Here is a 15,269-nt window from a genome sequence, read left to right on the forward strand (position 1 = left end):
CTCTCACCATGTCCCCTCGAACAACTGAGCAAAAAGGACGCCGTCTGAGACTGACTACATTTCTACACACACACCAGTTTTAATGAGCAGATTGAGCACTGAAGCACACCAAGGATAATGTAGATCCACCACCTCCACACAAAACTCCTGGCTTTCCTCCCCCAAAACCACAGGCATTACAGCACATCCCTGTGTGGTGCACATTTTTGGACCAAACAACATTACAGATACAGTACACAGAGACTTGGAAACATTACAGCTAAATAATAACCAACACCAATACCATGCTACTACACACACCACACACTTATCACAACCAAGCTGTCACACACATGCATGGAAACACACCCCCACATTTCCATCATGAAGCACCACACATACAAACACACACACACAATCATTATACAATACACATGCGCAAACACACACACTCACACACACCATACCACACTACCATCACCACCAAAACCATATGACCACACCGACCAATTAACACTAAGACTAAACAGGATTGTTCTGATTGAAAGAATTGGGGGAAGGGCGGGCAGAATGGGTACCATTCTGATAGAAAGAAAGGGGAGAGGACGGGGGAAATGGGTACCTTCAGAGAGAGAAGAGAGGAAGCAGCCACCCTGAACCCCAAAACAACTCCGATGAGCCAAGCTGTTTTTTTCAGAGTCCTCTCTAAAAACCACCTCCTGCAACACTGGAAAGAGATTGGAGAAAGAAGCATTTCCTCCCCTCTTCACAAACCCAAGGAAGTCGACACACGTACTGGCTAACATTGGAATATGACACAAGTGCATACTATACATAAGCAAACTTTATAGTTTATAACCTTTTATAAACACCTTTCTTACCATTCATAACACAGCTGTTTGTTTCATTGTCCTTTTTCAAGACCCGTCGACTACACAAACAAGTTTTTCTACAGAGCCAGCCCTCCTGACAAGAATCCAACATCAAGCCCCTCTGAAGGGATGGGAAATAATTGGAGCAAAATGGACCTCCTGCACAAATTACCCTCAGTCACAGATTTGCTCCAAAGCCACATCCTCTTTACACGTAAGTAGTTACAATGGCCTTTGGGGACTCAAGTCTATTAGAACTTACCTGGTGTTCTACCCAGACTCATATTTATCAATGTTACATTAAATGAGTAAAATTGGGGAATATATTATGTAACATATACACTGCTCAAAAAAATAAAGGGAACACTTAAACAACACAATGTAACTCCAAGTCAATCACACTTCTGTGAAATCAAACTGTCCACTTAGGAAGCAACACTGATTGACCTTAAATGTCACATGCTGTTGTGCAAATGGAATAGATAACAGGTGGAAATTATAGGCAATTAGCAAGACACCCCCAATAAAGGAGTGGTTCTGCAGGTGGGGACCACAGACCACTTCTCAGTTCCTATGCTTCCTGGCTGATGTTTTGGTCACTTTTGAATGCTGGCGGTGCTTTCACTCTAGTGGTAGCATGAGACGGAGTCTACAACCCACACAAGTGGCTCAGGTAGTGCAGCTCATCCAGGATGGCACATCAATGCGAGCTGTGGCAAGAAGGTTTGCTGTGTCTGTCAGCGTAGTGTCCAGAGCATGGAGGCGCTACCAGGAGACAGGCCAGTACATCAGGAGACGTGGAGGAGGCCGTAGGAGGGCAACAATCCAGCAGCAGGACCGCTACCTCCGCCTTTGTGCAAGGAGGAGCAGGAGAAGCACTGCCAGAGCCCTGCAAAATTACCTCCAGCAGGCCACAAATGTGCATGTGTCTGCTCAAACGGTAAGAAACAGACTCCATGAGGGTGGTATGAGGGCCCGACGTCCACAGGTGGGGGTTGTGCTTACAGCCCAACACCGTGCAGGACGTTTGGCATTTGCCAGAGAACACCAAGATTGCCAAATTCGCCACTGGCGCCCTGTGCTCTTCACAGATGAAAGCAGGTTCACACTGAGCACGTGACAGAGGTAACAGAGTCTGGAGACGCCGTGGAGAACGTTCTGCTGCCTGCAACATCCTCCAGCATGACCGGTTTGGCGGTGGGTCAGTCATGGTGTGGGGTGGCATTTCTTTGGGGGGCCGCACAGCCCTCCATGTGCTCGCCAGAGGTAGCCTGACTGCCATTAGGTACCGAGATGAGATCCTCAGACCCCTTGTGAGACCATATGCTGGTGCGTTTGGCCCTGGGTTCCTCCTAATGCAAGACAATGCTAGACCTCATGTGGCTGGAGTGTGCCAGCAGTTCCTGCAAGAGGAAGGCATTGATGCTATGGACTGGCCCACCCGTTCCCCAGACCTGAATCCAATTGAGCACATCTGGGACATCATGTCTCGCTCCATCCACCAACGCCACGTTGCACCACAGACTGTCCAGGAGTTGGCGGATGCTTTAGTCCAGGTCTGGGAGGAGATCCCTCAGGAGACCATCCGCCACCTCATCAGGAGCATGCCCCAGGTGTAGGGAGGTCATACAGGCACGTGGAGGCCACACACCCTACTGAGCCTCATTCTGACTGGTTTTAAGGACATTACATCAAAGTTGGATCAGCCTGTACTTGGATCAGCCTGTACTTACCTAGTTTTCCACTTTAATTTTGAGTGTGACTCCAAATCCAGACCTCCATGGGTTGATAAATTGGATTTCCATTGATTATTTTTGTGTGATTTTGTTGTCAGCACATTCAACTATGTAAAGAAAAAAGTATTTAATAAGATTATTTATTTCATTCAGATCTAGGATGTGTTGTTTAAGTGTTCCCTTTATTTTTTTGAGCAGTATATGATATACTGTAGTCTCTGGATCTACCAGCATACCACCCTGCATCCCACTGCTGGCTTGCCTCTGAAGCTAAGCAGGGTTGGTCCCTGGATGGGAGACCAGATGCTGCTGGAAGTGGTGTTGGAGGGCCAGTAGGAGGCACTCTTTCCTCTGATCTAAAATAATAATAATATATATATACCAGGGCAGTAATTGGGGACATTGCCCTCTGTATGGTGCCATCTTTCGGCTGGGACGTTAAACAGATGTCCTGACTCTCTGTGGTCACTAATGATTCCATGGCACTTATCGTAAGAGTAGGAGTGTTAACCCTGGTGTCCTGGCTAAATTCCCAATCTGTCCCTCATACCATTATGGCCACCTAATCATCCCTAGCTTCCAATTAGCTAATTCATTTCCTCTCCCCTGTAACTATTCCCCAGGTTGTTGCTATGAATGTGTTCTCAGTCAACTTAACTGGTAAAAAAAAACATGAAAACAATTCTATCCATCTACTGTATGTAGATAATTGGGTGTACTCTGTGTGCCTTATGGCGAGTGTGTTTCACGCAGGCAGGTAGGTAGTGAGTGTGTGTTATATTGTCTCTATATATCCTAAAGCAAGTGTATGTTGTGCTGAATCCAGAGCAGACTAGGTGAACAATCTGTCGATGTGCCCTTGAGCAAGGCACTTAACCCTAATTGCGCCTGTAAGTTGCTTTGGATAAGAGCGTCTTCTAAACGACTAAACCTTTAATATGGGTGGTTGTGGGAGGCTCACCAGGATAGGGGTGTATCCCGTTGGTGTACACAGCTTCGGCAGAGGGCTGCCCGTTGGCCTGAGGGGGCGGCATTCCATTGAAACCATTCACACTGATGGGCGAGGGGATACTGGTCACTGTGGGGCCGCCGATACCAGGGGGGGTACTGCCACCTGGCAGATAGAGATGACGAAAGGGAGAGAGATGAGCAGGTGACATTGCTAGTTGTCAGGCCAGTTAACTGGCAGAGTTTGGTCTGACAACTGAGGGCGTTTTATACTGACAACTAAGGGAGATTTATCTTACAACTAAGTCTCGGCCCCCGCCCAAGCTGATAATGTCCTAACATGGTTGCCTTACATGTGGAGAAGTTGAACACTTGAATGCTGCCCTCACCTGAGGTGGGGGTCATGTGCCCTCCTGGGAGTCCGTTGATGGTAGCCATGTGCTGCATCTGTGCGGCGGCGAAGGCTGCCATAGGGCTGAGGTAACCCCCTTGACCTACTGACGCCATCAACGCTGCCTGCTGCTGCTGCACCTGCATGGGGAGAGAGATAGCCAGGGGAAAGGAGGGAGATATGGGAAGAGAGAGAGGGAAGGAGAGTGAGAAAGAGAGTGTGACTTTATTTTGTTAAGTTTAGTCTGCACTGTTTTTGTGCTTCAGCTCATACCCTGCTTTGTATTTGCGCGTGTGTGTGTGGGCGTACTTGCGTGTGTGTGTGTGTGTGTGTGTGTGTGTGTGTGTGTGTGTGTCCTACCTGTGCGTAGGCCCCGTAGGCCCCAAACTGCAGGGCCATGGGGTTGAAGATGCCCATTTGACCAGCCATCTGCTGCATGCGCCGGATGGTGCGCTCCTTATCCGTGTCGGCAAACTTCACCACCAGACTTGAGGACGCACCCTGCCACACACACGCACACACGCAGGTAAGCAGGCACGCAAACGCACGCACGCACGCACGCGCCCCACGCACACCGCACACACACACACACACACACACACACACACACCACACACACACACACACACACACCACACACACACACACACACACACACACACACACACACACACACACACACACACACACACACACACACACACAGAGAGAGTGAGAGAGAGAGCAGAGGAGTACATGTGTTAACACATACAAACATACACTACCAAGGACACACACTAGCTGATACACTCACCATATTGAATACTGAACTCACAGGCATTGTCTGGCTGCCGTGTAGCGCACTGATAGCTGCCTGAGCTTCAGCGTGAGAGGAATACTTTACAAACGCACAACCTGAGAGAGAGAGAGAGAGAGAGAGAGAGAGAGAGAGAGAGTGAGAGAGAGAGAAGCAGAGAGAGAGACAGGGCAGAGAGGGAGAGGGAAACACACAGAGAGAGATAAACAGAGGAAAAAAGAGAGAGTGAGGAGAGAGAGAGAAAAGACAATCAGTCAGACAGTCTGTCACTATCCACATCATTTAAACCCCCTTCCATAAGGAGTTGACTGATGAAGCCCAACGATAATTATTTCACTTACAGTACTATCGATAAAACTCAGTGATGAATCTGAATGATCAAGCTCAGTGATTATTGGGCGTCCCCATCGTTCCCATTCAACTCACTGACAGAGTTCCCTGATGAGGCTTATTGATGAATGTGAATGATAAAGCGTACAGTATTCATTGGGCTTAGTTGCAATGAAGCATATTGATTAGTGTAAGCCCGCTGATGAACAACATGAAGTAAAGCAATGAAGCAGCACTGACCAACCTAATGAGGTTTACCACTAAAGCCTGCCAATGAAGAGCACTGATGAAGGGTGTAAGGTGAAGTTGCCCCTAGACGCTGATCTTGGGTCAGTTTAGTATTTTCTTGGTGCATTGGTACCGCTTGCCGTGTGGTAACAGAGAGAACTGTCTATGACTTGGGTGGCTAGAGTCTTTGACATTTTTAGGGCCTTCATCTAACTCCGCCTGGTATAGAGGTCCTGGATGGCAGGGAGCTCGGCCCCAGTGATGTACTGGGCCGTACGCAGTAACATCTGTAGCGTCTTGCGGTTGGATGCCAAGCATGCGCCATACCAGGTGGTGATGCAGCCAGTGAAAATGCTCTCAATGGTGCAGCTGTAGAACTTTTTGAGGATTTGAGGGCCTATGCCAAATCTTTTCAGCCTCCTGAGGGGGAAGAGGTGTTGTCGTGCCCTCTTCACGACTGTGTTGGTGTGTGTGGACCATGATATATCCTTAGTGTCACAAGTTACGGATTAAATTGAATATAAGAAACAACTGCAGCTATCAGAAACAGTGTTGTCGATCAGAGTCTTAAAAACAGGCAAGGACACTAACTCCCCTAACGTTAATATCTTTTGAAGCATGTTCGAGGATGAAGGGGCATTATGGGAAAAAGATTGTTTCCCCATCTCAGTTCTAGCCTTAGGTACAGACAAGGACAGCAGCGACTATGAACGAAGACTGTATTGAGTGACTGATCTGGTCAGTAAGGAACAGAGATTCAAAGGGAGTTGTCCTATCAATGCTTTGTACACAAAAAGTGTACCAGTGCTTTAGCCTCCTGTTGGAGAGAGAAGTCCATTGCACCATAGCATACAAATCACAGTGATGTGTGAGTGATCTAGCATTTGTAATAAATCTTAAAACACCATGATACACTGTGTCCAGAGTTGTTAAGGTATTTGCTGAGGTCTGCATAGATAATATCACCATAATCCAGCACTGATAAATAAAAACCTCTGGTGCTTTGAAGTGAGTAAAAAAAGTCAGATTTGTTCCTAAAATAGAAACCCAATTTCAACTTCAGTTTCTTGGTAAAATTATTAATGTGCTGTTTAAAATTCAGCTTTTCATCTAACCAAATCACAAGATACTGATAGGAGGTGACCCTATCAATTTGCTGGCCTTTTATAGTTAAAATCGGCAAGAGACTCCATCTGTTTACTTTCAGGGAAGAGAAAACCATACATTTTATTTTCCTTGCATTAAGCACAAGTTTTAATTCGAATAGCTGCCTTTTGAATAACATCAAAAGCCAACTGTAAATCCTGAAAAGCCTTCTCAATATGAGATGCGCTAGAATAAATAATTGTGTCATCGTCATACAGATGGGGATTTGCAGGGTCAACAGTCTTCCCTATATCATGTATATACAGTGTAAAAAGGATCGGACCTAAAATTGAGCCCTGGGGAACTCCTTTTGTAAGCCTTCGAAACTCTTCTGTTCTGTTAGAAAGGTAGTTTTGGAACCAATCCACTGCATCAACACTTAAAACCAACCTGTTCTGGCACCACACTGCCAAGTCTCGGATCTCCTCCCTATAGGCTGTCTCATCATCATCTGTGATCAGGTCTGCCACCGTCATGTCGTCAGCAAACTTAATGATGGTTCTGCAGTCATGCGTGGCAATGCAGTCGTCGGTGAACAGGGAGTAAAGGAAGGGACTAAGCATGCACCACTGAGGGGCCCCCGTGTTGAAGGTCAGTGTGGCAGATGTGTTGTTGCCTACCCTCACAAACTGGGGGCGGCCCGTCAGGAAGTCCAGGATCCATTTATAGAGGGAGGTGTTCAGTCCCAGGGTCCTTAGCTTAGTACTGAGCTTGGAGGGCACAATGGTGTTGAACGCTGGGCTCCAGTCAATGAACAACATTCTCACATAGGTATTAATCTTGTCCAGCTGAGAGATGGCAGTGTGGAGTGCAATAGAGATGGCATCATCTGTGGATCTGTTGGGTCTGTATGCAAATTGGAGTGGGTCCAGGGTGTTTGGGATGATGGTGTTGATGTGAGCCATGACCAGCCTTTCAAAGCATTTCCTGGCTACAGATGTGAGTGCTATGGGTAATAGTTATTTAAACAGGTTACCTATGGTGGTCTGCTTGAAACATGTAGATATTGAACATTTCAGGGAAGACACTTGCCAGCTGGTCAGCACACGCTTTGAGTATGCGTCTGGCCCTGCGGCCTTGTGAATGTTAACCTGTTTAAAGGTCTTACTCACGGTTCAGTGTTGCTTGCCTTGAAGCGAGCATAGAAGGCATTTAGCTCATCTGGAAGGCTCGCGTCACTGGGCAGCTCATGGCTGTGTTTCCCTTTGTAATCTGTGATAGTTTGCAAACCCTGCCACGTCCGACAAGCGTCAGAGCCGGCTTAGTAGGATTCGATCTCAGTCCTGCATTGATGCTTTGCCTGTTTGATGGCTCATCGGAGGTCGTAGCGAGATTTCTTATAAGCGTCCAGATTAGCGTCTCGCACTTCACTGGTACTTCCTGTTTGAGTTTTTGCTTGTAAGCATGAATCAGGAGGATAGAGTAATGATCAGATTTGCCAAATGTAGGGCGAGGGAGAGCTTTGTATGCGTTTCTGTGTGTGGAGTAAAGGTAATCTAGAGTTTTGTCTCCTCTAGTTGCACAGGTGATATGCTGGTAGAAATGACGTAAGAAGGATTTCAGTTTCCCGGCAATCAAAATCACCGGCCATTAGGAGCAACACCTCTGGATGAGAATTTTCTTGTTTGCTTATGACCCTATACAGCTCGATAAGTGCGGTCTTAGTGGCAACATTGGTTTGTGGTGGTAAATAGAGAGCTATGAAAAATATAGATGAAAACTCCCTTGGTAAATAGTATGGTCTACATGAGGTATTCTAACTCAGGCGAGCAGAACCTCAAGATTTCCTTAATATTAGAGATTGGACACCATCTGTTGTAAAAAGAAGATACACCTCCCTCTTTAAGCTTACCCGAGGCTATCGTTTCATTCTGCCGATGCATAGAAAAACCAGCTAAGTGTGCGCTGAGTGTACTAAACATTAGGAACACCTGCTATTTCCATGTCATAGACTGACCAGGTGAATCCAGGTGAAAGCTATGCTCTCTTATTAATGTCACCTGTCAAATCCACTTCAATCAGTATAGATGAAGGGGAGAAGACAGGTTAAATAAGGATTTTTAAGCCTTGAGACAATTGAGACATGGATTGTGTATGAGCAAGACAAAATATTTAAGTGCTTTTGAACGGGGTATGGTAGTAGGTGCCAGGCGCACCGGTTTAAGTGTGTCAAAAACTGCAACGCTGCAGGGTTTTTCACACACAGTTTCCCGTGTGTGTCAAGAATGTTCCACCACCAGAGGACATCCAGCCAACTTGACACAAACGTGGGAAGCATTGGAGTCAACATGGGCCAGCATCCCTGTGGAACGCGTTCGACACCTTGTAGAGTCCATGCCCTGATGAATTGAGGCTGTTCTGGGAGAAAAAGGGGGTGCAACTCAATATTAGGAAGGTATTCCTAATTTTTACCGACACTCAGTGTATATTATCCATGTTGTTGTTCAGCCATGACTCCGAGAAAAATAGGATATTACAGTTCTTCAGATCCTGTTGATAGGATAGTCTCGAACAGAGCTTGTACAGTTTATTTTCCAGGAAGGTAGACACGGTTTATTTACTCGCCAACGTAGTTTCGTCAGGGTGCCCGCACTTCGGCCTCTCTTACACCGTCTCTTCCTTTTCCGAGTCTCTGGGATTAGGGCCTTGTCCGGGGTGAGCAGTATGTCCTGGGTGGCTGAATCACTAAGGTAGAAATCTTCATCCAAATTGAGGTTAGTGATTGCTGTTCTGATGTCCAGAAGCTCTTTTTGGTCATAGGAAACGATGATGGAACATTATGTACAAAAACGCAAAAAAACACTAAATAGCAGAATTGGTCAGGGGCTCGTAAAGCGGCAGCTATCCATTGCAGCGCCATTCTTGAGGGAGGGGAATCTGATCCTAGATCTGTACCTAGGGGAAACTTCACCTCGGATCCTGATGAAGAGTATGGTGAGGCTTCCTAAAAGGTCACTGTTAGCCAGGCATAGGCTAAATGCCAATTAAGATAAAATCCCGGAAATGAAAGCACGCTAAAGTGTGATGATAGAATACATTGCATCTGGCTATTGTTAAGTCAAGGTGACAATGATTTAATTGCTTCAATCCCAACTCAAACAAATACAAATAAATAAAGACATGTTTGAAATGTCCTTAATGCTATGGTGTGATGATGAACATTACATAGCTGTGGTGGTGGAACCACTAACACTGACCTTTGCTGTTTCCATCAGGACCTCTAAGGATGGTGCACTCTTCAATGCTGCCAAACGACTCAAAGAGACGTCGCACATCATCTTCAGACTGCTGCTTGTTGAGCATTCCCACAAATAGTTTTCTGTCTTCTGAAACAAAGAGGAACTGGTCATGAACAGGTATGTGTGCGCACACGTGTGTGTGCACTTGTGACGAGTGTGTGTGTGTGTGTGTCTGTGAATGTTTTCAAGTGTATCGAGTTTTCAGTGTGCAAGGCTGAGAGCGTGTGTGTTTGTTTAGGGTCTGCTCCATCCTCTGCCTTTGCCTGACAGGCTGTCCTTGCAGAGTCAACAAGACTAATCTCGGCTCTGGCCTTGCACAGGGGGGGATGTTTACAAGTGTAGCCCGGAGATCAGGGATGGAGGACACACACATTGACTGCCAAAGTCTTCACAGTTCCCATGGGATGGCACCAGTAATCGTTACATCTCTCAGAGGGAAACAATGCTTAACACAACACACTATCATATTCATTTTGAGATGAAATCAATAGGAACCAATAAATCTTTGACTCTTTAGGGCGGGGATGTTTGAAGTGATGCAATGTTTGCCGACCAAGTCTATAGGACCATAAAGAGGTTTTTGACTAGAAGAATGTCCATCGAACCAACTCTATGGTGAGGCCGTTCTGGGGAGAGTTTCACTGTTTCCCTGACACAGATTAACCCTACTCCTGGATTAAAAACTATGCTCATTTAAATCATGTTTTAGTCCAGGGCTAGATTTAGGGGGATTTCACACCAAATTGGTTTGGAGCGGTTTTTCCCAACTTTGGCACGTTTTCCCCTTTAGTTCGGTTAGTTTGGACTGGTGTGAACACTCTAAACAACGCACTGTGGTTCACTCAAAAAGGGTGGTCTCAGTCTGATTCCATTTGTATGGTGGTGCGGTTCGCTGCAGATGAGAATGCAGTCCAGACCAAACACAGGAAAATAACAACAGATATTATTGGTTGTTTGACTATGAACATTTCATCCACACAGTACCATAACTTGATATCTTTGAAACATTGTAAATCGCACCGCATTTATGAGCGCATCCGATGCAGATTAGGGGAGACGGGCTATACCAGGGATACAGGCCACTGAAAATAGCCCATTTAAGGTGCAGTTAGAGCGGCGCTGTTTCCTCCTGCATGTTGGTGGAAGACCAAAAAGAAAGTAATATGAAGTTTGTGACAGACATTTTTATTTTTGATAATCATAGATGGATTTAACGTGAACATTTTTCTCCAATAAACAAATGACTTGCATTAACATGTGGTTTTGTTTAGGCATTTTAGTTCGTTTGACATTTGGCAATGTGAAACCGACCGGACCAACTGAAAAAAAAATACAATGTAACAAATAATCAAACTCTGATTTGAACTATAGCTCAGAACTATGTGTGAAAACGCCCTTAATCTGTGTCCAGAAAACTAGTCACAATACCTCCATTTCAAATAAGCTAAAAGGCCTGAATGTGTTTTCAGAATCAGTCCTTGGTTCGAGGGGAAGAATGAAAACCAGCAGTGGTGCGAGGCCCGGATTTGAGGAAGAGGGACTTAGAGAAAGGGGATGGAGTGGATGGATAGAAAGGGGATGGAGGGGATGGATAGAGAAAGAGAAAAATAAGGTAGAGAAGAGAGAGGGAGAGATGTGGGAAACGGGGGATTGAGAGAGGTAGAGGAAGAGAGAGGGTGAGGGAGAAAAGTATGAATCCTTCTCTAGCCCTCCCACCAGTTGTTTCTCTCTTCACTCCACAGCTCCATCAATCACAGTTAGAGAGGACCGGAATAAACAGGGAGGAAGTCATGCAATCCCTCAGTAACTCTCTCTACCTCTCTCTCTCTTCTTCTCTCCTTCCTCTCTCCCTCTCTTTCTGTCCTTCTTCCCCTCAAATGCTCTCTACTTTTTCTCTCTCTTTCTTTCTTTCTTTCTTTCTTTCCTTCTCCCTCTCCTGCCTCCTCCCCCATTCTCCACCTTTATCTCTCTCACGCGATATGATTTTTTCTCATTGCATGCTCTACTTCTTTTCCTCCCCTCTCTCTCTCTCTCTCTAGCTGATGCTATTCAAAACTCGCTTATGCTTAATTCGCAACTAAATTGGTGTTGGACGGAGAACGTTTATTTTAAGAGAGTTGAGCAATACAGAGAGAGAGTGTGACCAATGTTTATGTAACACATTACAAATGTTTGAGAACCCTGTGGGGGCTGGCTGGGATTCTGTCAGTTCCCGTCGAGGTAGGGCCATTAAGAGTGACATGTTGGGAGTGGGACTGTGTGTGTGTGTGTGTGTGTGTGTGTGTGTGTGTGTGTGTGTGTGTGTGTGTGTGTGTGTGTGTGTGTGTGTGTGTGTGTGTGGTGTGTGTGTGTGTGTGTGTGTGTGTGTGTGTGTGTGTGTGTGTGTGTGTGTGTGTGTGCGCGTGTGCGTGCGTGCGTGTATGGAAAGAGAGGGGTAATGGTGACACTGATGTGGGACGGCAGCCAAGTTTAAAGAAGTGGAGCACTACCTCCTCGACTCTCGCTGTCCGCAGGCTTCACCTGGATAGGCCTGTTCATCTGGAGAGAGAGAGAGAAGAGAGAGAGAGAAGAGAGAGAGAAGAGAGATAGAGAAAGATGTTAGGATTGCTTACTCAACATCAAGTAGTTACACACCATTTACTAAATGTTGATGACAGCTTTGGCAAATAAGTAACACGTCTTGTAAATGTGTTTTGTATAATGTAATTGCGTAGGTTGCGAGAGAAGGACTTGAGATTAGATAGTACAGGTGCAGGAATTTAGAGACGGAGATGAAAAAGGATGGCGAGAAAAGGGAGAGGATGCATTCTTACATATTTGGTAGTGTGATGTTCTTGTGCACGCTCTGTTTAAGTGCATTGCAGTTCACTAGCCCCTATATACTGTAGATACATCATTTTGAATTGGTCTGGCTATGTCCGTCTGTCCATATATCTGTCCGTCTATCTGTTTAACTGCTCTAGACACCCAGTTTTTCTATAAGGCCTTGTCACCCTGCATGTGAGCCCTCTTTAGCTCTCTCTGGCCAGCCCAGACACTCCTTCCATTCCCCCCTCTTTCCTTTACACTACTCCTTCCATTCCTGCTTTACACTCATCCTTTACATTCCTGCTTTACACTCATCCTTTACACCCCTCCTTCCATTCTTCCACTGCCTTTCTGTCAATCCTGGCTGCTTTCCCAATGCTCTCCGTCTCAGTAATACACGCCGCAAAACACTCGCTGCCAATCAATGTTTTAATATGCCAATCGCCACGCTGCCAGGAGGGAAGGGAGACGGGGGTGTGCAGGAACGACGTTCCACAGAGGGGAAAGAGAGAGAGCGAAGGGTGTACGTGTGTGGATGCGTGCATGTTTGTGAACGTGTTTGTGTCTGTGTGTGTGTGTGTGTGTGTTGTCGGGTAGTGTACGAAAGGGTGTATGCGTCACGGTTCTTAAATTCTCCCAATTTGTTGCAATTACAATGCACAGACTAACCAAAACAAAAACACTGTTGAGTGATACACCGTAATGAATTAAATTCATGGTTAGTGGACTGGCCAACACTCTGGATTAGATGGAGCTCAATAAAGCCATGTTTGGCTCTAACGTTAACGACCTGTAAACACAGTAAACAACTAGAGGTTGACAATATTAGGGGAACAATTTAGTATATTACTGTATTTTTTACCATCTCTTCCTCAGTGTAAAAAGTCCAGGCCTGCTAAATCTCTCCATGCACAATAACAGTCCTTTGTTTAAGACCCAGTCACCCTTTCCCCTTCTCTCTCTCCTTTCCTCCCTCTTTCATCGCCTTGCTAATGTTTTTAATGTACTTTGATGCATTATTTATATCACCCTGGCTGTTGATATTGAAAGAGAGAGAGAGGGAAAGCGAGAAGGAGGTGCGGAGAGAACGATAGAGGGAAAGAGTGGTGGAGAGACCGAAAGACAGTGAGAGAGAGAGAGAAAAGGGAGATAAAGAGGGCTAGAAAGAGTGAGGATAAAAAAACGTGGGACTGAAAGAAGACAGCTGGATGGAAGCATTGAGCAACATTAAACATCATTTAGAACAGCCTACAACTATCTAGCCCACATTCTCCATTATGCACTTCCCTCAGAGAGAAAATACCATCTCCAGCTCAATTTCACAAAAAGGATCACCATTAAACGCACACACACACTCACATGCATGCACACACACAGGCACACACACACCCTTTGCACATCCACCCACGGTGTCTTAGTGAGAAACAGGCGTTGTGCGGTTTGCATGTGAGTTGAGAATTCTCTGCTTCATTCACACTTGCAAACGCACACACACGTGCACACACACACACACACACACACACACACACACACACACACACACACACACACACACACACACACACACACACACACACACACACACACACACACACACACACACACACACACACACACACACACACACACCATCAAAAAACACCTTTCTGGAAGCATGCTTCTTCACTTACTAGCAAAGGCACTCACACACACAGAGCTCAGCTCATTGTTGCTCCAGTGATGACAGTCCAATCCTGCAGCAGCAGCTCTTTTTGTGTGGAGAACATAATATACAGTCACCTCCAAAATGATTGGCACCCTTGATAAAGATTAGCAAAAAAAGACTGTATAAAATAAAGAATACAGATACTGAGCCATATTGTATGCAATTTAAAAAAATCTATTATTTTATACAAATACAATTACTCAAAGAAAGAGATGTTGTTTAAAAGTCCAATGCAGCTGTTTTTATCTCAATATCAAATATTTCCTGGATAGCAATTAAGTACCTTACTGTGATTGTTTTCAATTAAAATGGTCAAAAATAAACAAAAATAGCTCCTTAGCAAAGAGCAATTTCTCAAGTGAATTTTTGCTAGGACTGTGTGGGAGTGGTCTGAGTTAGTTTACCGCTGTTCCAGTGGTTTTAAACGTCTTAATTATTACCCTAATAGTGGTAAGTGGAATATATTATAATTATTATTTTATTGTTTTACCCATTGTTGGATTTATGAAGGTCAACAACCATTCATCTCTTTTTATTTGTGAGTTCTTTGCCTTTCCTCACGGTGATGTTTTTTAATTGCGTGTTACCTCATTTTTATATCTCAGTGAAACAGGACACCTTGAAAGGCCACAATACAGTTCCTTAAGCTGAATGAACATAAAAAGTTGCATGTTAATGCAGATTTTATTTTGTTTGATTTTATTTATAAGAATCTTTAGGGGTGCCAATAATTTCGACATCTATCCTTTTGAGATTTTTTTTATTACTCTTTCTTTGAGTAATTGTATTAATGTAACAATGTCATTTTCAGTATATGTATTATTTATTTAATAAGATTAGTATTTTTTGCTCATCTTTATTAAGGGTGCCAATAATTTGGGCAAACCGCACGCACGCACGCACGCATGCACACACACAAAGCAGGTAGCCTAGCGCTTAGAGCATTGGGCTAGTACCCGAAAGGTCATGGTTAGAATAGCTAAGCTTACAATGTTAAAATCTGTCAATTTATTTGTATTTTTTTATTTAACCTTTATTTAACCAGGCAGGCCAGTTGAGAACAAGTTCTCATTTACAACTGCGACCTGGCC

General features: G+C 44.9%; 1 protein-coding gene across 16 annotated transcripts in view; it reads right to left on the bottom strand.

Moving 5' to 3' along the window:
* Positions 1-15,269, bottom strand: part of LOC106565371 (CUGBP Elav-like family member 4) — a 104,850-nt gene that overhangs the window by 12,715 nt on the left and 76,866 nt on the right. For 6 of the 16 annotated variants that reach the window (XM_014132396.3, XM_014132401.3, XM_045691563.2 and 3 more), the window contains exons 3-9: positions 12,155-12,203; positions 9,624-9,752; positions 4,720-4,820; positions 4,287-4,427; positions 3,925-4,066; positions 3,549-3,701; positions 602-706 (exon numbers count right to left, since the gene is read on the bottom strand). In XM_014132396.3, coding sequence (XP_013987871.1) covers positions 602-706; positions 3,549-3,701; positions 3,925-4,066; positions 4,287-4,427; positions 4,720-4,820; positions 9,624-9,752; positions 12,155-12,203 — 820 coding nt within the window. The remainder of the gene's footprint in view (positions 1-601; positions 707-3,548; positions 3,702-3,924; positions 4,067-4,286; positions 4,428-4,719; positions 4,821-9,623; positions 9,753-12,154; positions 12,204-15,269) is intronic. The other 10 variants (XM_014132399.3, XM_045691568.2, XM_014132405.3 and 7 more) reach the window with 3 other exon arrangements.

This window comes from Salmo salar, chromosome 12 (genome assembly GCF_965601325.2).
Source record: "Salmo salar chromosome 12, fSalSal1, whole genome shotgun sequence".
NCBI classification, from domain to species: domain Eukaryota; kingdom Metazoa; phylum Chordata; class Actinopteri; order Salmoniformes; family Salmonidae; genus Salmo; species Salmo salar.